This window comes from Pan paniscus, chromosome 10, assembly GCF_029289425.2.
Source record: "Pan paniscus chromosome 10, NHGRI_mPanPan1-v2.0_pri, whole genome shotgun sequence".
In the NCBI taxonomy this organism is placed as follows: Eukaryota; Metazoa; Chordata; class Mammalia; order Primates; family Hominidae; genus Pan; species Pan paniscus.
In genome coordinates, this window is record NC_073259.2 from 130,116,305 (window position 1) to 130,139,067 (window position 22,763).

At 51.1% G+C, this 22,763-nt stretch overlaps 1 protein-coding gene across 4 annotated transcripts in view; it reads left to right on the top strand.

The window, feature by feature from the left end:
* Window positions 1–22,763, top strand: part of BCL7A (BAF chromatin remodeling complex subunit BCL7A) — a 43,231-nt gene that overhangs the window by 9,264 nt on the left and 11,204 nt on the right. For all 4 annotated transcript variants that reach the window (XM_034934692.3, XM_034934691.3, XM_034934694.3 and 1 more), the window contains exons 2-4: window positions 2,641–2,722; window positions 7,210–7,306; window positions 15,882–16,049. In XM_034934692.3, coding sequence (XP_034790583.1) covers window positions 2,641–2,722; window positions 7,210–7,306; window positions 15,882–16,049 — 347 coding nt within the window. The remainder of the gene's footprint in view (window positions 1–2,640; window positions 2,723–7,209; window positions 7,307–15,881; window positions 16,050–22,763) is intronic.

The following is a 22,763-nucleotide window of genomic DNA, read 5'->3' on the forward strand; positions in this document are numbered from 1 at the left end:
TTAAACTTGAGCTCCATGGCCCCTCCGGGTCGCTGCTTAGCTGAGCATAGGTCCAGCTCAGAGGTAGAGTTCTTAATGTTCTTGCCTCTGTCCCAAAGTCCCCTCAATGTCCACACCTAGAAATACAGTTTCTCATCACTGGGGTAACTTGAGAACTCGGTGAAGAGGTTGCCAGTTGGGGCAAAGAGAGGCACGAAAGCCTGGCTGCATTCAGCTTGTAGCCTGCGGTGGCCTCGAGCCTCGCTGGGAAGCAGCTGCAAACTTGCATCTTGGCTGATTTGCGGCCGCAAAGCCCAGATCTCTGGCACACTTTCTGCCCTGAAAGGTGTCCTGTGTGTTACAAGTCAATTACTTTTTTTTTTTTTTTTTTTCCCAAACACAATCAAACCTTGAATGGGTTGATTTACTGGGAAGCTGGTCCAGGGCTCATGAGTAATGAATGGCTTTGGCCAATCTGCATGGAGTCCTGGCAATTTGTCATTCTTCCTCCAGCTTCTGTTACCCTGGCGCTCCTTTAGAATGATTCTTGGTTTTCATGGGCAACAGAATAGCAGGAGGTGGTGTCTGGGGTCCGAGCCCAAATCTAATTCTCTTCTGCCACTTCCTGTCTGTGAGACCCCAAGCTAGTGGTATAACCTCTCTGGGCATCCTGTTTCTGCATCTGTAAAAAGGGTGACAATCGTCCCCCTCTTGTAGCCTGTTGGGAATCTCAGGGAGAGAGGGTGTGTAAGTAGAGTGCTTGGCGTGGAGCCTGACATGTAATAGCCTGGGCACACAGTGGCTATTGTGATGGTTGCTCTAACAACTGAGGTTCTTCCCAGGAGCACTTGGTCTCTTCTGGACACCTTCTGATTGCTCAGAATGGAGGAGGGGAAAGGTGGGCATTGTGGTTTGTCTGCTCTGCCCACAGGAGGCAGGAGACGGGCCAGTGGACTTAGACACTCGTCTTTCCTGCATCGTTTCTGGGTGAAAAGGTGCAAGGAAGAGGGGGCAGAGAGGCTGGTCTCAACAGCTGTGCTGGGTGAAGGGTTCGAGTGCTGGCTCTGGGAGAATGAGTTCACCTTCACCGCCCTGTGCCTCAGTTTCTTTATCTGTCAAATGGGGAAGTTGCCATTTCCTGCCGGATGAGCCGGCACAGTCCTTGGTACATAGAAGGCGCTAGGAATGGCCACTGGTATAATAAGAAAAGCCGGGCCGTAGCGTCCTCTGATGGAACACGTGGGACCCGAGCGGGCAGGGTTTTTGGGGGTGAGGTGTCTGTGGTTTCGGCTGGCTGGGTTTGAGTATGCTCGGTCATCCTGCAACCCCCGTGGTGACAGGGTGGGAGTCCTGTAACCTGTCACACCAGCATGTGAGGGCCACGTGCCCCACGAGGGGGTGATCTAAGGCTGAGTTTGGGCAGAGAGGCCAAAAAAAGGTGCCAGGCAGCTCACCGACAGAGGTGCTCGTGCCACACAGAATTCTCAGTTCTGGGAATTTGTCACCAAAATTGCTGAGGACTCGGGCAGCTACGTCGCCTGTACCAGGGGTGCGCCTGCCCCAACAGTGCCTGCTGGGCCCCTTAAATCCGCCAGCCTCCTAGCTGAGCCATCAGTGGCTCCTTGGTGGCCTCGCAGGTCTCCTGATCTGGCAGAGTCTTGATTTAGGAGCCTCGGTTCCAACCCCAGCCCTGCTTCTGGGAGGCTCTCCTGAGCCTCAGTCCCCTCAGGGGTGTGGCTGCTGGGCCTTCGAGGCGGTAAGGGACAAGTCGGAGTGCAGGGGGTCAAGGACAGCAGGTGGCTGGCTGTAGCAATAATCGGAAAAATGACAGTGGCTCGGAGCAGAGTGGTGGTGGTGGAGGAGAGGGTGGGCATTGTTATCTCAAATGAAAACCAGTCCTGTTTGCTTCTGTGGCTTGTAAGTTTCTCCTCATCCATAAACCTGCCTCTCACAGTGGGGGGTCTGGACTCCCCTTCAAGTGTTTGTAATGCAGCTGGGGTGACCTTGCAGACAGGGTCACTAGGAGCCCTGAATCAGGGGTGCAGTTCCCCTCCCACCTGGCTGCACCCACACATTCAGGCTGTGTAACCTCCTTTCGGGCCGAGGTCACCACTCCCTGGCTCTCCTTGGCCGCCACGAAGGGCATTCTTCCGGCAGAGTGTGGGCGGCTCCCCGGCTTGCCTGCTCCTGCCTCCCCTGACCTCAGACGCATCGCCCAGAGGGCAGGAGGAGCCCCGGGGTGTCCTTGGTGACGACTCCACCCCCCATGGGAGGAATCGGCCTGCTGGCCTGAAGCCCTCTCTGCTGCCCAGACGGGCGCGGGTGGCCCAGTCCACTGGCTGCGTGGCATTGGCAGTGACACAGGAGGAACCTGGGCCCGACTCCCGCCACCCATAGGAGTCCTTGTAATGGCAGCCCCACCCTCAGCCTTTTTGGCGACAGCCTGGAGAGGGCAACCACCCTATGTGGTGTAACGGGTGGAGAAACCAGGCTTAGATGGGTGATGTGGCCTGCCCAGGGCCTCCCACTAGTGAGGGTGGAGCTGGGATTCAAACCCTCATCTGTGTGATCTGGAGCTTGCTCTCAGCCCCAAGGGAGTGTGGCCTGTGTCCCCCAGGGATGAAGAGTCCCCGGTAACAGGCTCTTCCTCATCCTCCTCAGGGAGAAGAAATGGGTGACCGTTGGTGACACATCCCTACGAATCTACAAATGGGTCCCTGTGACAGAGCCCAAGGTTGATGACGTGAGTATGGAGGGCTGGTCCCCTGGGGTGGGCCACCCATTCGTGCTCCTCCCACCATGGGGAGGGAGGTTGTCCACTGCTACCCACCGTGCTGGGGCTCTGGGACCAAGAGCCCCTGGGAGTAGAAGGACCCAGATTAGACCTGGGGAGGCTGTACCAGTCCCCACCCCTCCCACTCCAGCCCCAGAGTCTGGCCCTCAGAGCGGTGGACGGGGGGATCCCGCAAGTTGTGTCTTCTTCTTCTTCTTCTTTTTTTTTTGATACAGAGTCTCACTCTGCCGCCCAGGCTGGAGTGCAGTGTTGTGATCTTGGCTCACTGCATGCTCTGCCTCGTGAGTTCAAGTGATTCTCCAGCCTCAGCCTCCCGAGTAGCTGGGATTACAGGTGCACACCACCACACCCAGCCAATTTTTTCGTATTTTTAGTAGAGACGCAGTTTCACCGTGTTGGCCAGGCTCGTCTTGAACTCCTGACTTCGGGTGATCCACCTGCCTGGGCCTCCCAAAGTGCTGGAGTTAAGGCGTGAACCACTGTGCCCGGCCTGCAAGTTGTGTCTTCTGGGCCGAGCGCCCCCCCCCAGGGCTTGGCACTGTGTTTTGGGGCAGGTGTGGTGGTGCCCACAGTTAGGCACGTTCTCCCCACCTTTGTGGTTCTGTTCCTGAGCCTCTGACCATCTGCCAGGCCCTGGGCTGATGCCTCACATGCAGCATCTCCATTATTTTTCCTACTCAGCCTGTGGAGTTGATCTTTTTAACCTCTCCTCTGTACAAGTGAGGGCACAGGCTCAGAGAGGTGAAGCCACTTCACACGGCTCACCTCAGAGCTGTGAATGGAGCTCAGGTCTGTCTGACTCCAAAGCGCAGGTTCTCTCTGCACTTGGAGAAGCTTCTGGTGAGTGGAGCTGCTGGTGACAGGGGTCCCCGGTGCTAGGAAAGCCTGGTGCAGGGATGCGGGGCTCCAGGAGGGCTCCAGGAGGGGTGGCGCCATCCCGACTTCCACCACTAGAGGGAATGCGAGGCGCTGTCCTGTGATGGCTGGCAACTGCCCCGAGCAGACAGGGCTCTCCCAACTTCGTGGTTCCCAGGCCAGTTACTTCCAGAGACCCCTCTCATTTCCATCCCAAATCAAGAACAGTCTGCCCCATAGGCCTTTGCCTGGGCCATTCCCCCCTGCCTGGACTGCCTTCCCTATTTACTCAAACTCAGTCCTTCTACCTGGGAAGATGGCGCAGACTAACCCACATGGCTGCGGCCACTCCTGGGAGTGACGTAAGGTCATGACTGGTAGGTTTGGGGTGGGGGAAGCATGTGGGGGTCCAGCTTCCTCCAAAAAGACAGGGGCTAAGTTTCTCGCCCCCATCTTCAGTTACCTGCCCGGCAAGTCTTGGGTCTCTGGGCAGGGCTGTGGCTCCATTCTTCACCCCGTGATCACATGCTCACCCCTGAACTTGGGCCTTTGTTTTCCCTTCTGGTTCTAGCCTGGGCTCCCGGAACCACCAGGGCTGCTTTCCCCAAAGGGACTGAGCCTTGGTCTCTCTCCGCATCTCCCAGGGAAGAGTAGGGCAGGCTCCTCGAAGGCAGTTCCTGGCTCCGGCCCATGTCTGTGCCTTGCCCGCCATTAGGTGTAGAAATGCCGGTTGCATTTGAGAAGATGTGGTCCCTGCTCTCAAGGAATTTCTAATCTCGTTGGGGGAAGATAATTATAGAATAGCATGAAACAGATATCAGGGAAGTGCCAAATGGAATATGATCAAGGGGAAAACGTAAGCCCTGGGCCATCGGGAAGGACCGGGCTGCTCTAGGCTTCAAGGGACCGGTTTGATTTGGAGGCAGACAGACCAGCCCCGATTAACCTGTGATGTTAGGCAGGTGACCCCACATTGCTGGGCCTTAGTTTCCTCTTTTGTGTAATGGAGCAGTAACATCCAAATCGCGGTTTCTGCAACAGAGCAAAAGCAATATATCACCACGGAGAATACTTAGCACTGTGCCGGCTGTGCAGACGGTGCCGAGAAATGCAAATTCCCTCTTCATCTGTGAGCCATGATGTGCCATGTGCCACTCCCCCACCCCCTTTCCCTCTAGGGCGATGGTTCTCGGCCTGGCTGAGCACCTTCAGAAGATGCAGATTCCTGGGCCCATCACCAGCCGCTGAGTCTCTGCAGGTTGAGGCTGGGAATCTGCCTTGTGGAGGGAGAGCTTTTTATTGTTTTAAACACTCAGTATCTATATGGTTATATCCATTTGTTACTTTAGAACTCTTGAAAATTTCATCCTTTTAAATAGGTAAAATATGTTACAAAATTCAAATTCTAAACAATTTTTTAATTAAGACAATTTACATATCATAGAAGTCACTTTTTTTTTTTTTTTAAGAGACAGGGTCTCTGTTGCCCAGTCTGGAGTGCAATGGCAGGATCATAGCTCACTGCAGCCTCGACCTCCTGGGCTCAAGCAATCCTTCTCTCTCTGCCTCCTGAGTAGCTGAGACTGCAGGCATGCATACCTGGCTAATTTATTTATTATTTTTATTTATTCATTTATTTTTTTGAGACAGAGTCTCACTCTGTTGCCAGACTGGAGTGCAGTGGTGCAATCTTGGCTCACTGCAACCTCCACCTCCCGGGTTCAAGCAATTCTTCTGCCTCAGCCTCCCAAGTAGATAGGACTACAGGCGCGCACCACCACGTCCAGCTAATTTTTGTATTTTTAATAGAGACGGGGTTTCACCATGTTAGCCAGGATGGTCTTGAGCTCTTGACATCATGATCTGCCCGCCTCGGCCTCCCAAAGTGCTGGGATTACCGGCGTGAGCCACCACACCCGGCCACACACCTGGCTTATTTATTTATTTAATAGAGACAGGGTCTGGCTATGTTGCTCAGGCTGGTCTCAAACTCCTGGCCCCAAGCCATCCTCCTGCCTGAGCCTCCCAAAGTGCTGGGATTACAGGCGTGAGCCACCATGCCTGGCCAGAAGTCACTGTTTTATTCAGTTCAATTAGTGTATTCACAGAGTTGTGCACCTGTCACCACTGTAATTCCAGAACATTTTCATCACCCTAAAAAAGGAACTCATACCCATTAGCAGTCACTTCCCATTCCCCTCGCCTGCCCCGGTAACCACCAGTCCACTTTTTGTCTGTTTGGATTTGTGTATCTTCCGATGTTACTCTTTTACTGCATATCTTTTATAAATCTGCCTCTCATCCCTGCATGCACCCCCCATCCCCACCCCAGTTCTCGCCCCTGGAGGCAACCAGTGTTGCCAGGTTTTGTTTATCCTTCTAAAGGGAGGCTTCGCTCGCAAACATGCATGTAAATACACGCATGCACACACACAGCACGCACACACACACACACATCCTTTGCTTACCACTGGTGGTGAGGCTCACGTATCCTGCATCTTTCATATATATATATATATCTTGGCGATATTGACATATGTTAATGTGTTAGTATTCTGCAGATCACCCCATGTTAGTCTGTGAAGAACCACCTTATTCCCTGTAATTGTTGCATCCGATTTCATTGAATGAATGTACCACGATTGATTTAACGAGTCTCCTACAGTTCAGCCAAGGTTGTTTCTAACATGATTCCTTTTGTAAAAAAAAAAAAAATTGAATGGCCGGGCACAGTGGCTCACACCTGTAATCCCAGGACTTTGGGAAGCTGAGGCAGGCAGATCACGAGGTCAGGAGTTCGAGACCAGCCTGGCCAATATATTGGTGAAACCCGTCTCTACTAAAAATACAAAAATTAGCCGGGTGTGGTGGCAGGCACCTGTAGCCCCAGCTATTTGGGAGGCTGAGGCAGAAGAATCGCTTGAATCTGGGAGTTGGAGTTGGAGCTTGCAGTGAGCCATGATCACGCCACTGCATTCTAGCCTGGGTGACAGAACGAGACTCTGTCTCAAAAAAAAAAAAAAAGAAAAAAGGAATGGCACAAAAAGCATCCCCATCCTCCCTCCTTTCTCCCGGGGTCTTCCTTCCTAACTCCTCTTGCGCTTTTGTGCTGGAGGTCAGCAGAGTACACTTTGAGAAAGGCTGCCCCAGGGGGCCTGCACCTGGTGGAAGTGAGTGACCTCTGGGTCACCTGGCATTACTTTGTACCTGCTCTGGGCTGATGGTAGCCTCTTCCCCAGATACTCTCCCTAAAAGAGGAGGCAGGTCCTGCCAGCCAGGGTGTTTCCACACTGCTGCTGACAGCCCCAGAAACAGGCAGGCTTATTTTCCAGGGTGCCGGAGCTGGGCCAGCCTCAGAACCCTCCCCTCTGTGGGGCTCTCTGATTCCACAGTGTGCGAGACCCAGAGGCCAGTCCCTAATAGGACGTGTTCAATGTGGGCCCAGGAAAACCTCCAGAGGCCTGGGGGCTCCAGGAGGCTTCAGTGGAATAAAATATTCACACCACTCCCCAGGGGCTCTGAGCACGTGTGCACACACACATGATCTGGTGACTTGGTTTCTGCTCCATTTTCCCCTGCAGAAAAACAAGAATAAGAAAAAAGGCAAGGACGAGAAGTGTGGCTCAGAGGTGACCACTCCGGAGAACAGTTCCTCCCCAGGGATGATGGACATGCATGGTGAGTGCCCGTGGCCTGTCAGCCTCTCCTGCCCAGCCCGGGGCCTTGGCCAAGCACTCGGTCATGTTTTTGTTTCTCTAGCAGGTTTGTTCACATTCCAGGCAAGGGGTAGGAGGGCTGGGCAGGGCCCGGCGGCCTCTGTGCCAAGGAGAAGACTCAGCGGAGGAGAGGAAGTTTCTTTTCCCAGCGTACCAAGCCAAGAGACATAAACTAAGCCAGAGACATAGAAATTAGACCCTCTCCTCACCCAGGGACAAGAACCCTGCAGGAGATGTTTCTCTCAGCCTCGTGTGTCCAGGAAGATTGTTTGGGCGTATGTTTCTTCCCCCCCTCATATAAATTATATAAATGGCTGTGTTTCCCATTTTGCTTTGGCTGCTGGGAATCTCCAAACTGGATTTTGTTTGTTTGTTTTGTTTTGTTTTGTTTTTGAGGCGGAGTTTTGCTCTGTTGACCAGGCCAGAGTGCGGTGGCGTGGTCTTGGCTCACTGCAATCTATGCCTCCTGGGTTCAAGCAATTCTCCTGCCTCAGCCTCCCAAGCAGCTGGGATTACAGCCATGCACCACCATCCCTGACCGATTTTTGTATTTTTTAGTAAGACGGGGTTCCACCATGTTGGCAAGGCTGGTCTCAAACTCCTCGCCTCAAGTGATCTGCCCGCCACGGCCTCCCAAAGTGCTGGGATTACAGGCATGAACCACCGTGCCCGGCCTCCAGACTGGATTTCTGATTTCATGTTAATCCCACCAGGACCTTGGGAACTGCCCTTCCATGTCTATACCTAACTTCCTTTGCTGTTTAATTTCAAATGTTGTAACTTAGCCGGGTACAGGAAACACGCACCTGTAGTCCTGGCTCCTTGGGAGGCTGAGGCAGGAGGGTCGCTTGAGCCCAGGAGTTCAAGGCTGCAGTGAGCTATGATTGCACCTAAGAGTAGCTGCTGCACTCCAGCCTGGGCAATACAGTGAGACCCCATCTCTTCAAAAGGCAAAAAAACCCAAAAAAGTTGTAATCTAGGTCCATCAACCAAATCCAGATGGTGCTATCTGCCATTGTTTCCTGTTGGCAGTGTCTGTTTCTGTTTTGACCTTTTTATTTGAGAGGAAACGTGCAAATGATGTGTGTATGACTCCATGAAATGTTCCCAAACTGCACACACCCACGTAACCACCCAGGTCAAAACACAGAACGTTCCGAGCTAGTCCCCAGTGTCCCCCGCAGGTCCTCACGGTTTTCTCCATCCACCCAAGGAAAATGCCCTCAGAGATTCAAACCTAAAGCTCCTTTTTTTTTTTTTAAGGCAGAGTCTCGCTCCTGTCACCCAGGCTGGAGTGCAGTGGTGCGATCTCAGCTCACTGCAACCTCCGCCTCCTGGGTTCAAGCAATTCTTCTGCCTCAGCCTCCTGAGTAGCTGGGATTACAGGCACGTGCTACCATGTCTGGCTAATTTTTTTGTATTTTAGTAGATACGAGGTTTCACCATGTTGCCCAGGCTGGTCTCAAACTCCTGGTCTCGAACGCCCGCCTTGGCCTCCCAAAGTGCTAGGATTTACAGGTGTGAGCCACCGCACCCATCTCTAAAGCTTCATAAAAATTAAGTTGGTTTTCCGTGTTTAGAAATCAGGAAATCTCCGTCCTGCCATCCCTTGAGAAATCAGATCTGGCAGCCCCGTGGCTGTGTGCTCCCTCGAGGCAAGGGCTGCCTGTAACTGCCTGAAGCCAGAGCCGCCTTCCCTTAGCAAGAGTGTGGTGCCTCCAGGCCCACCTGGCTCACCCACTGCCTTTTTGTCACCTGCCTGGCCTGCTAGGACAAGAGCCTGCAACCCCTGCCTTTTTCTATCTCTTGACCCCAATTTCAATGTCTTTGTACTTTTGACCACTGGAAGCTTTGGTACAGCCAGGTAGTAGTAGACAAATAACTAAAAAAGGAACTGGAAGGGAATATTGGTTTGCTGGAGTTTCTGATCTCTCCAGACCCAGGGCTGTCTTGTTCTAGGGAAGGAAGGCCAGCGAACTTCCCCACGTGCTCAAATCGACCTGTCTGGAAAACACAGTCACCAGCTCCAAGGGCAGGGGGACTGGCAGGTTTCTGAACGGGCTTTAGAAAAGCACAGTGGCGGTGGCTCATGCCTGTAATCCTAGCACTTTGGGAGGCTGAGGCAGGCAAATCACAAGGTCAGGAGTTCGAGACCAGCCTGGCCAACATGGTGAAACCCTGTCTCTACTAAAAATACAAACAATGGGCGCGGTGGCTCACGCTTGTAATCCCAGCACTTTGGGAGGCTGAGGTGGGCGGATCACCTGAGGTTGGGAGTTCGAGACTAGCCTGACCAACATGGAGAAGCCCTGTCTACTAAAAAATTTACAAAATTAGCCAGGCGTGGTGGCGCGTGCCTGTAATCCCAGCTAGTCGGGAGGCTGAGGCAGGAGAATCGCTTGAACTCAGGAGGCAGAGGTTGCGGTGAGCGGAGATTGCGCCATTGCACTCCAGCCTGGGCAACAAGAGTGAAACTGTCTCAAAAAAAAAAAAAGAAAAAAGATACAAAAAATTAGCTGGGTGTAGTGGCGGGCACCTGTAATCCCAGCTACTCAGGAGGCTGAGGCAGGAGAATCGCTTGAACCTAGGAGGCAGAAGCTGCAGTGAGCCGAGATCACACCACTGCACTCCAGCCCAGGCAACAGGGTGAGACTCCGTCTCAAAAAAAGAAAAAAGAAACGCACAGTGGGAGCCAGGCACAGTGGCTCACGCCTGTAATCCCAGCACTTTGGGAGGCTGGTGTGGGCGGGTCGCTTGAGGCCAGGAGTTCAAGACCAGCCTGGCCAACATGGCAAAACCCCATCTCTACTAAAAATATAAAAATTAGCTGGGCATGATGGCGTGTGCCTGTAATCCCAGCTACTCAGGAGGCTGAGGCAGGAAAATCGCTTGAATCTGGGAGGCGGAGGCTGCAGTGAGCTAAGATCAGGCCACTGCACTCCAGCCTGGGCAAAGGAGCAAGACTCTGCCTCAAAAAAAAAAAAAAAAAGAGCAGTGGGGCTTTGTTGCTGGTTAATGTGTCAAGAAAGCCCCCCCAGCCAGCCATACAATCATAGCTGGGTTATGTTTCATTTTCAGAAATAGATATGTGAGCTGGGATGTGGCCTGTCTCAGTGGCATTCCTTAGCATCCCCTTTCCCTCTGGGGACTGGGGAGACCCCAGGCCCAACTCAGGACTGAGGCTGGATCACAGACGCAGAATTACACCCGAGGGCCTTTTCGAGCTGAGGCCAGGACCCCACCTGGGTTCACATCCTAACTCTCCCTGCACCTTCCCCTGGCTGTGTGATCTTGGGCTATTTGTTTAACCTCTAGCTTTGGGGTTTGTTTAGTTTTAATCTGTAGAATGGGGATGGTAATGCCTACTTCATAAACTCACTGTGAGGATTAAATTAAATAATCTCTTAAAAACCTTGGCATGGGACCAAGCCCAGTGGCTCACATCTGTAATCCCAGCACTTTGGGAGGCCGAGTTAGGAGGATCACTTGAGCCCAGGAGTTTGAGACCAGCCTGGGCAACATAGGGAGACCTCATCTCTACAAAAAAAACAATAGGTGGTTCGTGTCTGTAGTCCCAGCATTTTGGGAGGCCAAGGCGGTCAGATCATGAGGTCGGGAGATCGAGACCATCCTGGCTAACACGGTGAAACCCCATCTCTACTAAAAATACAAAAAAATTAGCCAGGCGTGGTGGCTGGTGCCTGTAGTCCCAGCTACTCGGGAGGCTGAGGCAAGAGAATGGCGTGAACCTGGGAGGTGGAGCTTTCAGTGAGCCAAGATCACGCCACTGCACTCCAGCCTGGGTGACAGAGCAAGACTCAGTCTAAAAAAAAATAGATTAAAAAAAATAATAATAATAATAAATTTAAATTAGCAGGTTGTGGTGATGCGCACCTATAGTCACAGCTACTCTGGAGGCTGAGGATCATTTGAACCTGGGAGTTGGAGGCTGCAGTGAACAGTAATTGCACCACTGCATTCCACTCTGGGCAACAGAGCAAGACCCCATCTCTTAAATATATCTGTATAAAAAATATATATTATATTATATATATTATATAATATTATATATATTTTGTGTAATATATTATATATAATATTATATAATATATAATATATATTATATATTATATTTAATATTATATAATATATTTTATATTATATATATAATATTATATATAATATATATTATATATAATATATATTATATATAATATTATATATATAACATAGTAAATATTTTATTTTGGGCCAGGCGTGGTGGCTCATGCCTGTCATCCCAGCACTTTAGGAGGCCGAGGTGGGAGGGTCATTTGAAGTCAGGAGTTAGAGACCAGCCTGGTCTCTATGGTAAAATCCCATCTCTACTAAAAATACAAAAATTATTGGGTGTGGTGCTACACGCCTGTAATCCCAGCTACTTGGGAGGCTGAGGCAGGAGAATCGCTTGAACCTGGAGGCAAAGGTTGCAGTGAGCTGAGATCATGCCACTGCATTCCAGCCTGGGCGACAGAGCAAGACTCCATAAAAAAAAAAAAATTATTTTACTGTATTCAAAAATAGAGACAGGGTCTTGCTATGTTGCCCAGGCTGTTTCCAAACTCCTGAGTTCAAGCAATCCTCCTCCCTCAACCTCCCAAAGTGCTGGGAGTAGAGGCATGACCCACTGTGCCCAGCCTATAATAAAAATTTTAAAAACCTTGGCACGTTAACAGCTCACATTTATGAAACCTTCACAATGTGCCAAGTATTGTGCTAAGCCCGTTACATCATTGCCTCATTTGAGTCTAATAACCAACCCCATTTTACAGATGGAGAAACTAAGGCCCAGTGAGGTGAAGTAACATGCATGGTTAGCAAGTTCATAACTTCCAGTGCCATTGATGGCATTTGAGGTTCTTTGAAGACAGAATCCAGGTTTGTGGCTGGGCGTGGTGGCTCACACCCATAATCCTAGCACTTTGGGAGGCCAAGTTGTGAGGATCGTTTAAGGTCAGGAGTTGGAGACCAGCCTGGCCAAACAATGGTGAAACCCCATCTCTACTAAAAATACAAAAATTAGCCAGGCATGGTGGTGGGCACCTGTAATCCCAGCTACTCGGGAGGCTGAGGCAGGAAAATCCCTTGAATCGGGAAGGGGAGGTTGCAGTGAGCCAAGATTGCACCACTGCACTCCAGCCTGGGCAAGAGAGTGAGGCCGTGTCTCCAAAAAAAAAGAAAACAAAAGATCCAGATTTGTGACCTGGACGAACTCTCCAGAAAAATCTAGGATGCTGAACAAACCAGGTCCCCAGACACAGGAGCCCTGTTGACTTTCTGATTTTCATTTTAGTGCACGTGCAGCCGAAAGCCAGTCAGACTGCAGAGTGTGTAAATGGGAAGGTCAGGGAAAGGTGTGGGCCGGGCAAGTTTTCTGGAAGTCTTCAAGTGGGAGGATGGGTACAGCAGGAGATGAAGGAGAGGGCGGTGCCCCGGGCCCTTTAGTCCACAAGACTCAGCTGAAGTTAGCCCAAGTATCGGGGTCACGCTGTTACCAGGCTACCAGGCTAGACCAGACGTTAAACATTAGTGCTCATTGTCATTCATTAACACAGCCTCAGGAACCTACGGGGCCAGCTTCTTGCGCGTGTGCTTGCCGTAGGAAGGAAGTCTAGATTTTCTCAAGGGAGAAATCGGGGAGCACACATGCTTCTTTTTTTTTTTTAAGTCCCAGAATTCACAAGAGGATGCTTTTGTGTAACGAGCACCCCAGAGTACAGTTAGAATCAGATCCAGGTTACCCGTGTGGGGCCGCCTGACTGCCTGGTGCTTCCTCGGCAGGTTGAGGTAGAGGAGGGGTGTGGGGCTGGGAGTTGGGCAGATGGGTCCAGCAAGTGGCTCTGCTGCTCCCAGCCTCAGTTTCCCCCTCCGGAAAGTGAAGGTGGTAACGGCGCCTTTCCAACGGGTTGTGGGGAGGATTCCACGAGGTGTCCATAAATGCTTCTGCCCAGTGCCTGGCACGGTGGCAGGTGCCCAGGTCTGTTAGGGTGTCTCTGTCTCTTTCTCATGTTTACAAAAGTGGCCGTCGCCCCGGGTGCAGCATGGCTGCTTTGGTTTTGAAACCTCCACTTGGGTCTCTGCTGTTTAAAATGACTCTCCTAGGTTGGGCACAGTGGCTCAGGCCTATGATCTCAGTACTTTGGGAGGCCAAGACAGGAGGATCACTTGAGCCGAGGGGTCCAAGACAGCCTGGGCAACATAGTGAGACCCCATCTCTACAAAAAACTTAAAAATTAGCCAGATGCAGTGGCACATGCCTGTGGCCCCAGCTACTCAGGAGGCAGAGGCAGGAGGATGGCTTGAGCCTAGGAGTTCGAGGCTGCAGTGAGCTATGATTGTGCTGCTGTACTCCAGCCTGGGCAACAGAGCAAGACCCTGTCTCTAAAAATAAAAAATACATAAATGGCTGGGCATGGTGGCTCACTCCTGTAATCCCAGCACTTTGGGAGGTTGAAGCGGGCAGATCACCTGAGGTCAGGAGTTCAAGAGCAAGCCTGGCCAACATGGCGAAACCCCGTCTCTACTAAAAAATAATAAAAACAAAAGTTAACTGGGCATGGTGGTGCATGCCTGTAATCCCAGCTACCTGGGAGGCTGAGGCATGAGAATCGCTTGAACCAGGAGGTGGAGATTATAGTGAGCCGAGATCGCGCCACTGCACTCCAGCCTGGGTGACAGATTCCATCTCAAAAAAATAAATAGAGTGACTCTGTGCCTGAGAAGGGGGTGCAGGACAAGGGGAGGTGCAGCCCGGGCCCCAGCTCTGCCCCCAGCCCAACTGTAAATGCCATTGCCCAATTACCCCTTCTCTTTCTTCTTTGTATTGTGAAGGGTTTTGTTGTCAAGAACAGTAGAGAGAGGAATACGATCCCCCTGTACACTCCACCTTGATTTTCATGAACACGGTGCCATATTTGTCTCATCTATTTTTTCAATGTGTTAGATTTTTGTAATTAAAATATAATTCACATATAAAAAATACACAGCTAGTGGCCGGGTGTGATGGCTCACACCTGTAATCCCAGCACTTTGGTAGGCTGAGGTGGGCAGATCACCTGAGGCCAAGAGTTCGAGACCAGCCTGGCCAACATGGAGAAACCCGTCTCTACTAAAAAACACAAAACTCAGCCAGGTATGGTGGCAGGCGCCTGTAATCTACTTGGGAGGCTGAGGCAGGAGTATTGCTTGAACCCGGGAGGTGGAGGTTGCAGTGAGCCCAGATCGCGCCATTGCACTCCAATTTGGGCGACAGAGCAAGACTCCATCTCAAAAAAAAAAAAAAGTGTAAAAGTTCAGGGAGTCCTGACAGTGGCCGGCAGCCTGCACTGAAGTATTTTCTGGTAAATTTCCCTGCCTCATGACATTCAAGTCTGCACCTAAACGTCATAGCATGCATTGCTAAAAATATGACGTTTCTACATACCCACTGTCCCATGATCACTTCTAACTAAATTAACAACAGTTCCTTAATAGCTTTTAAAACCCAGACCATATTCAAATTCCCCAATTGTTCCAAAGTGTTACAGCTGGCACGTTTGAAACAGGATCCAAATCATTTCCATACATCATATTTAGTCGAGTCTCCTAGCTTGCTTTATTCTAAAGTCATCTCCCCTCCCCCAACTTTTTTTTTTTTTAAATATGATACTGACTTTAAGGGAGTGGACCACGTGTCCCGTGGAATGTGCCACCTCCCGCTGTCTCTCTCTCCCTTTTATTTCCTATCAAGTGGAACTCAGCTCCAGGCTGGATGCAGTCAGACAGAACGCCTTGGCAATCCCGCCTCACGGACCATGCCGTGTCTTCTGTATCGCTTCCCTGCCAGACACACAAGACGTCTGGTTTCTACACCCAGAATGAGGCCTCAAATGTCCCCCCAGGATTTTAAATATGTTAGGCCACCATCCCCAGCTGGCTGCCTCTAGACGCAGGGTACAGTTGGCTCAGTGTGGGGAAGGTCAGGCCAGTGCTGGAATTCTTTGCCTCTCTGGACACATGGGACGGCTGTGGTGCTTGGGTGGGTGGGTGGGGGTCGGGGGGCGGGAATGAGCTCAGGGGTCCCAGGAGGAGGCGTATCCAGTATCCAGACCCCTACCACACGGCCGGGTGCAGTGGCTCACGCCTGTAATCCCACCACTTTGGGAGGCCGAGGCAGGCGGATTACCTGAGGTCAGGAGTTCGAGACGGGTCTGGCCAACATGGTGAAACCCCATCTCTACTAAAAATACAAAATTAGCTGGGCGTGGTGGCAAGTACCTGTAATCCCAGCTACTCGGGAGGTGGAGGCAGTGAGCCAAGATTGCACCACGGTCCTCCAGCCTGGTTGACAGAGCGAGATCCGTCTCAAAAAAAAAAAAAAAAACGGTAACCAGACCCCTCCCCGGGAGAGCTGCCATGGGGTTCCGGGCATTGAGGCACAGGGATGCCGAGCCCTCTGACCTACCCATCCTTGGCAGCTATGGGATTTCATCCTGTGGTTCTGTTCCCACCCCCCACAGACGATAACAGCAACCAGAGCTCCATCGCAGATGCCTCCCCCATCAAACAGGAGAACAGCAGCAACTCCAGCCCCGCTCCAGAGCCCAACTCGGCTGTGCCCAGCGACGGCACCGAGGCCAAGGTGGATGAGGCCCAGGCTGATGGGAAGGAGCACCCAGGAGCTGAAGGTATGTGGCCTCTGGAGGTGGGGCTCTGACGGCCTCCCTGTAACCGGCCTTCAGGCAATCTGTGGCTAGGTGTTCGAGGAGGCCCTGTCATGTGCCAGCCCCAGCAAGGAGACAGTAAAGAGAGGTGACACCTGGAGTACATGGTCTCGTAGGGGAATTAAAAAAATCAGACAGGCCAGGTGCAGTGGCTCATGCCTGTAATCCCTGCACTTTAGGAGGCCAAGGTGTGAGGACTGCTTGAGCCTAGGAGTTCAAGACCAGCCTGGGCAACATAGCAAGACCTCATCTCTACCAAAAAAAAAAAAAAAAAATAGCCAGGTGTGGTGGCACACACCTGTGATCCAGCTACTTAGGAGGCCGAGGTCGGAGGATCACTTGAGCACAGGAGGTCAAGACTACTACAGTGAGCCGTGATCATGCCTCTGCACTCCAACCTGGGTGACAATAAGACCCTGTCTCAAAAATAAGTAAATAAATAAAAATCAAACAATTGGCCAGGCATGGTGGCTCACACCTATAATCCTAATGCTTTGGGAGGCTGAAGCAGGAGGATCACTTGAGGCCAAGAGTTTGAGACCAGCCTGGACAGCATAGCAAGACCCTGTCTCTACAAAAAAATGCCTTAAGATGAGCTGGGCATGGTGGCATGTGCCTGTGGTCCCAGCTACTCAAGAGGCTGAGGCGGGAGTATCCCTTGAGCTCAGGAGTTGGAGGCTGCAGTGAGCTGTGATCACACAACTGAACTCCAGCCTGGGTGACAGAGTGAGACCCTGGCTCAAAATATAATTATATTAATACATTTTAAGTATATTTAAAAATCAGACAACCTAGTATTAGGAAGATAAGTGTGGCAGAGAATTATAAAGTAGGAAAGGGGTGGGGGGGTCTTGCTGAATGACCTGGAGAGTTGCAATTTTAAATGGGGTGGTTGGGGCGGCCTTTGAATAAGACGAGGCTCAAACTGGGCGACTGAGCAAGCCATGTGGGGATCTGGGAGGAGAGCAGTGTGGGCAGAGGTAAGAGTGAGTGAGGAGCTGGAAAATAAGATGGGCACCAGGCGTGGTGGCTCACGCCTGTAATCCCAGCACTTTGGGAGGCCGAGGCAGGCGGATCACTTGAGGTCAGGAGTTCAAGACCAGCCTGGCCAACACGGTGAAACCCTGTCTCTACTAAAAATACAAAAATTAGCAGAGTGTGGTGGCATGTGCCTGTAATTCCAGCTAGTCAGGAGGCTGAGGCAAGAGAATCACTTGAACCCAGGAGGCGGAGGTTGCAGTGAGCCGAAATTGTGCCATTGCACTCCAGTCTGGGCGATAGAGAAAGACTCTGTCTCAGAAAAATTTTAAAAAGTTAATAATAATACGGGGTCAGACAGCAGGCAGCGCCTCAGGTGTGGGGGGCTCGTAAGGCCACTGCCTGGCCTGGGTTTTCATGGTAAGACGGCAGCCACTGGGGGCTTGGGTGACATGATCTGAAGGATTAAGAACAGATGATGGGGTGATTGTGTGAGAGTGTGTGTGTGATTGTGTGAATGTGTACACAAATATTTGTGTGTGTTTATTTTGAGTCTCTACAGAAAAATTAAAAGAATGGCATAATACTGTCCTGTATATCCACCTGCTGCACTTGGCAATTGTTGGCTTTTGGGTTTCTTTTGCTTTGTATTTTTTCTGGGACCATTTGAAAGTAAGTTATAGATCTCAGGACATTTCATCCCTAAACATGTCAGCACGTGTCTTTTAAAAATAAAGACATTCTGGGCTGGGCACAGTAGCTTATGCTTATAATCTCAGCACTTTGGGAGGCCGAGGCAGGAGGATCTTTTGAGCCCAGGAGTTCAAGACCACCCTAGGCAAGAAGACGAAACCCCGTCTCTACAAAAAATATAAAAATGAGCCCGGCATGGTGGCATGCGCCTGTAGTCCCAGGAGGATCGACTGAACCTGAGAGGTTGAGGCTGCAGTGAGCCATGATTGCACCACTCCAGCCTGGGTAACAGGGTGAGACCTTGCTGCTAAAAAAAAAAAAAAAAAAAAAAGGCATTCTCTTACAGATTTACAAATACCGTTACTGCATCTAAGAAAATGAGCAGCATTCCGGATGGTCTAACATGGAGGTATATTTTGAAGGTGAGGGGAGAGCCTGTGTTGGGCAGTACATAGGGGTGAGTGCGGACCTGAGGGTGACTCTGGGCACCTGGAGGGACAGCAGTGGCTGAGCGGGTCTGGGGAGGGCAGGCCAGGTCGGGAGCACCTTGCACACCCATGAGGAGCTGGCGAGCATGGAATGTGGAATGGCAAATGTGACCAGCCTGCAGCTAGGGCCACCCCAGGGCTCAGGGCGTGTGTGTCCTGGGAGCAGCCAGTGTGGTTCCAGGAGAAAGGCTGTCCCCTGCTGCAGAGCTGATCCGCACCCCTGTGCAAGGAGGCTCTGGGCTGGCGCCAGGGCCCCAGTCATAGCTGCACTCTGCTTCCTGCACCCCAAGAACCCATAGGTCAGCAGGGGAGACAGACACTGGAATGAAGGACTCATTGGCAGAGATGCAGACAGACTCTATCCAGCCCGTGGTGTGAGAATCTGGCTATACAGAACCCTGCAGTATCATTTTTTAAATTTGAATGTGATGTCAAAATTTAAAAATTGAGCTTAAAACAGGATTGATTTCTAGCTTCTTTTGAAGAATCAGCTTTGACAATACTGGGCCTGCTTTTCCCTGGGGCAGTTACCAGCTGAAGCAGAAGAGACCCTTCCCTATTGTCTCTAAACCAAGGCCAAAGCGCGCTTGCCTTGTGTTACCTCATGGCCACTGTTGTTTTTCTTATTGTAGATTTTAAAAGGAAAATTAAGATATTTCTTGGGTTTTTGTTTTTTTTTTTTCCAGACGGAGTCTTGCTCTATCGCCCAGGCTGGAGTGCAATGACGTGATCTCGGCTCACTGCAACCTCCGCCTCCCAGGTTCAAGTGATTCTCCTGCCTCAGACTCATGAGTAGCTGGGATTACAGGCGTGCACCACCACGCCTGGCTAATTTTTGTATTTTTAGTAGAGATGGGGTTTCACCATGTTGGCCAGGCTGGTCTCAATCTCCTGACCTCGTGATCCACCCACCTCGGCCTCCTAAAGTGCTGGGATTACAGGTGTGAACCACCACGCCCGGACTATTTCTTGGTTTTTGTTTGTTTGTTTGAAATGGGGTCTTGGCCGGGCGCAGTGGCTCATGCCTGTAATCCCCGCACTTTGGGAGGCTGAGGCGGGCGGATCACGAGGTCAGGAGATTGAGACCATCCTGGCTAACATGGTGAAACCCCGTCTCTACTAAAAATACAAAAAAATTATCCGGGCATGGTATTGGGCGCCTGTAGTCCTGGCTACTCGGGAGGCTGAGGCAGGAGAATGGTGTGAACTCGGGAGGCGGAGCTTGTGTTGAGCCGAGATCGCACCACTGCACTCCAGCCTGGGCGACAGAGCGAGAATCCGTCTCAAAGTAAAAAAAGAAAAAAAGAAATGGGATCTCACTGTTGCCCAGGCTGGAGTGCAGTGGTACAATCTCAGCTCACTGCAGCCTTGAACTGCTGGGCTCAGGTGATCCTCCTGCCTCAGTCTCCCAAGTAACTGGGACTACAGACATGCACCACCATGCCCTGGTAATGTTTATAGTTTTTTGTACAGACGGGGTGTTGCTATGTTGCCCACGCTGGTCTTGAACTTCTAGGCTCCAGTGATCCTCCCACTTTGGCCTCCCAAAGTGCTGAGATTACAGATGTGAACCACCACACCCAGCCAAGATGTTTCTTTTTTTTTTTTTTTTTTTTTTTGAGACGGAGTTTCGCTCTTGTTGCCCAGGCTGGAGTGCAATGGTGCAACCTTGGTTCACCACAACCTCCACCTCCCGTGTTCAAGCGATTCTCCTGCCTCAGCCTCCAGAGTAGCTGGGATTACAGGCATGCACCCCCACACCCGACTAACTTTTTATTTTTAGTAGCGACAGGGTTTCTCCATGTTGGTCAGGCTGGTCTTGAACTCCCAACCTCAGGTGATCCGCCTGCCTTGGCCTCCCAAAGTGCTGGGATTATAGGCGTGAGCCACTGCGCCTAGGCTGAGAAAGCTATTTTTTTAAGAAAACTGGGAAAGTACATATTTGAAGAGAGTATTTCTTAACATTTTATTTGTGAAGCTTATCTATGTCTGAATCAAACAGCCCACTTGACTCATTTGTGGTATTGCCTGGCCCGTCATGGGGCTTTTGAGTTCATAGTCACTGCTGTGATGGACACAGTTAAAAAGGGATTGGAGGGGCCTCCAGGAAGGCTTCTTGGAGGAGTTGCTGTCTTGACCTGGTATTAGAAAGGAGGCAGGCTGGCCGGGTGCAGTGGCTCATGGCTGTAATCCTAGCACTTTGGGAGGTCGAGGTGGGTGAATCGCTTGAGCTCAGGAGCTCGAGACCAGCCTGAGCAACATGGTGAAACCCTGTCTTTACAAAAAATTTTAAAATTAGCTGGATGTGGTAGTACATGCCTGTGGTCCCAGGTACTTGGGAGGCTGAGGCGAAGATCACTTGAGCCCAGGAGTTTGAGACCAGCCTGGGCAACATGGTGAAATCCCATCTCTACAAAAAATACAAAAATTAGGCTGGGCACAGTGGGTCACACCTGTAATCCCAGCACTTTGGGAGGCTGAGGTGGGCGGATCACCTGAGGTCAGGAGTTCGAGACCAGCCTGCCCAGCATGGCAAAACACTGTTTCTACTAAAAATACAAAAAATTAGCTGGGTGTGGTGGCGAGCACCTGTAATCCCAGCTACTCGGGAGGCTGAGGCAGGAGAATTGCTTGAACCCAGGAGGCGGAGGTTTTAGTGAGCCGAGATCATGCCACTGCACTCCAGCCTGGGCAATGAGAGTGAAACGTGTAAAAAAAAAAAAAAAAAAAAATATATATATATATATATATACACACACACACAAAAAATACATAAAACTATAGGCATGTGCCTGTAGTCCCAGCTGCTCAGGATACTAAGGTAGGAAGATTGCTTGAGCCTGGGAGGTGGAGGTTGCAGTGAGCATGATCGTCCCACTGCACTCCAGCCTGGATGACAGAGCATGACCCTGTCTTAAAAAAAAAAAAAAAAAGAGAGAAGAAAAAGAAGAAGAAAGTAAGAAAGTGTGGTGTGGCAGGACCACAGAGCTCAAAATAGGGAGTGTTGGGAAAGAAAGCTGGAAATAACAGGAATTTGGAAGGCCTCCCTCGCTCAATGGGATAAGCAATTGGCTCTTCAAATATGCTGGCGAGGCCGGGCGTGGTGGCTCATACCTGTATTCCCAGCACTTTGGGAGGCCGAGGCAGGTGGATCACCTGAGGTCAGGAGTTTGAGACCAGCCTGGCCAAAATAGTGAAACCCCATCTCTACTAAAAATACAAAAAATAGCCCGGTGTGGTGGTGCATACTTGTAATGCCAGTTTCTTGGGAGGCTGAGACAGGAGACTAGCTTGAACCCAGGAGGCAGAGATTGCAGGTTCATGCCATTCTCCATATCAACTATAATACTTCCCGTTCAAGTCTGTGACTGTGCCATAATTTATTTGAACAGTCCCTTAGTGATGGTCACTTAGGTGTTCCCGTCTTTTGTTTTGCACATGCAGTCCTGCAGGGGGTCTGGTACCCTCATCTCTCTTTACCTTTGCCCAGGTGCAGGTGGCTCTGAAGGCTGCGTCCCTGGAAGTGGAACCGTTTAGTCAGAGGCTGCATATGCACTCAGAATGTCACAGGTTCTGCCTGGCTTTTCCCCCAAGAAGTCATGGGTAGGATGACACCACTAGCACAGGGGTTCTCAGCCTCAGCACCCCTGGCATTTGGAGACGGATCATTCTTTTTTTTTTTTTTTTTGAGACGGAGTCTCGCTGTGTCACCCAGGGCGGAGTGCAGTGATGCAATCTGGGCTCATTGCAACCTCTCTGCCTCCCGGGTTCAACTGATTCTTCTGCCTCAGCCTCACGAGTAGCTGGGACTACAGGCGTGCATTTGCCATCACACCTGGTTCATTTTTGTATTTTTAGCAGAGACAGGGTTTCACCATGTTGGCCAGGCTGGTCTCAAACTCCTGACCTCAGGTGATCCGCCCGCCTCAGCCTCCCAAAGTGTTGGGATTACAGGTGTGAGCCACCACATCCAGTCTTGGATCCTTCTTTATTGTGGGGGGGCCATCCTGTGCATTGTGGGACATTGAGCAGCATCCCTGGCCTCCACCAAAATGTTTCCAGTTGTTAACCAATGTCCCCAGGATAGGGGCAGGGGTAAAATCACCCCCTGCTGAGAGCCAGTGCCCTAGCGGCTTTGCCATAGCCTTCACTGCGTACAGTATGTGTCGTCCCCTCTCATCTCCCCTCATGGCCCCCGTGATCCCAGCATGCCCACCAGGCTTCCCTGGAAGGTGGTTCTGCAGGTAGAAGGCAGAGGGGGTGAGATGGGGGCTGTGGTCACATACAGGTGGACACTCACCAGCTGTGTGGGCCTGGGCAGGAACATCACCTCCACACACCCTCCTACTTCCTTGTTTGTAAAATGGGACGACCAGCTGCTCGGGAGGCTAAGGTGGGAGGATCACTTGAGCCTGGGAGGTGGAGGCTGCAGTGAGCCATGATCGTGCCACTGCACTCCAGCTTGGGCGACAGAGCAAGACCCTGTCTCAACAGAAAATAAAATGGGATAAACAGAAGC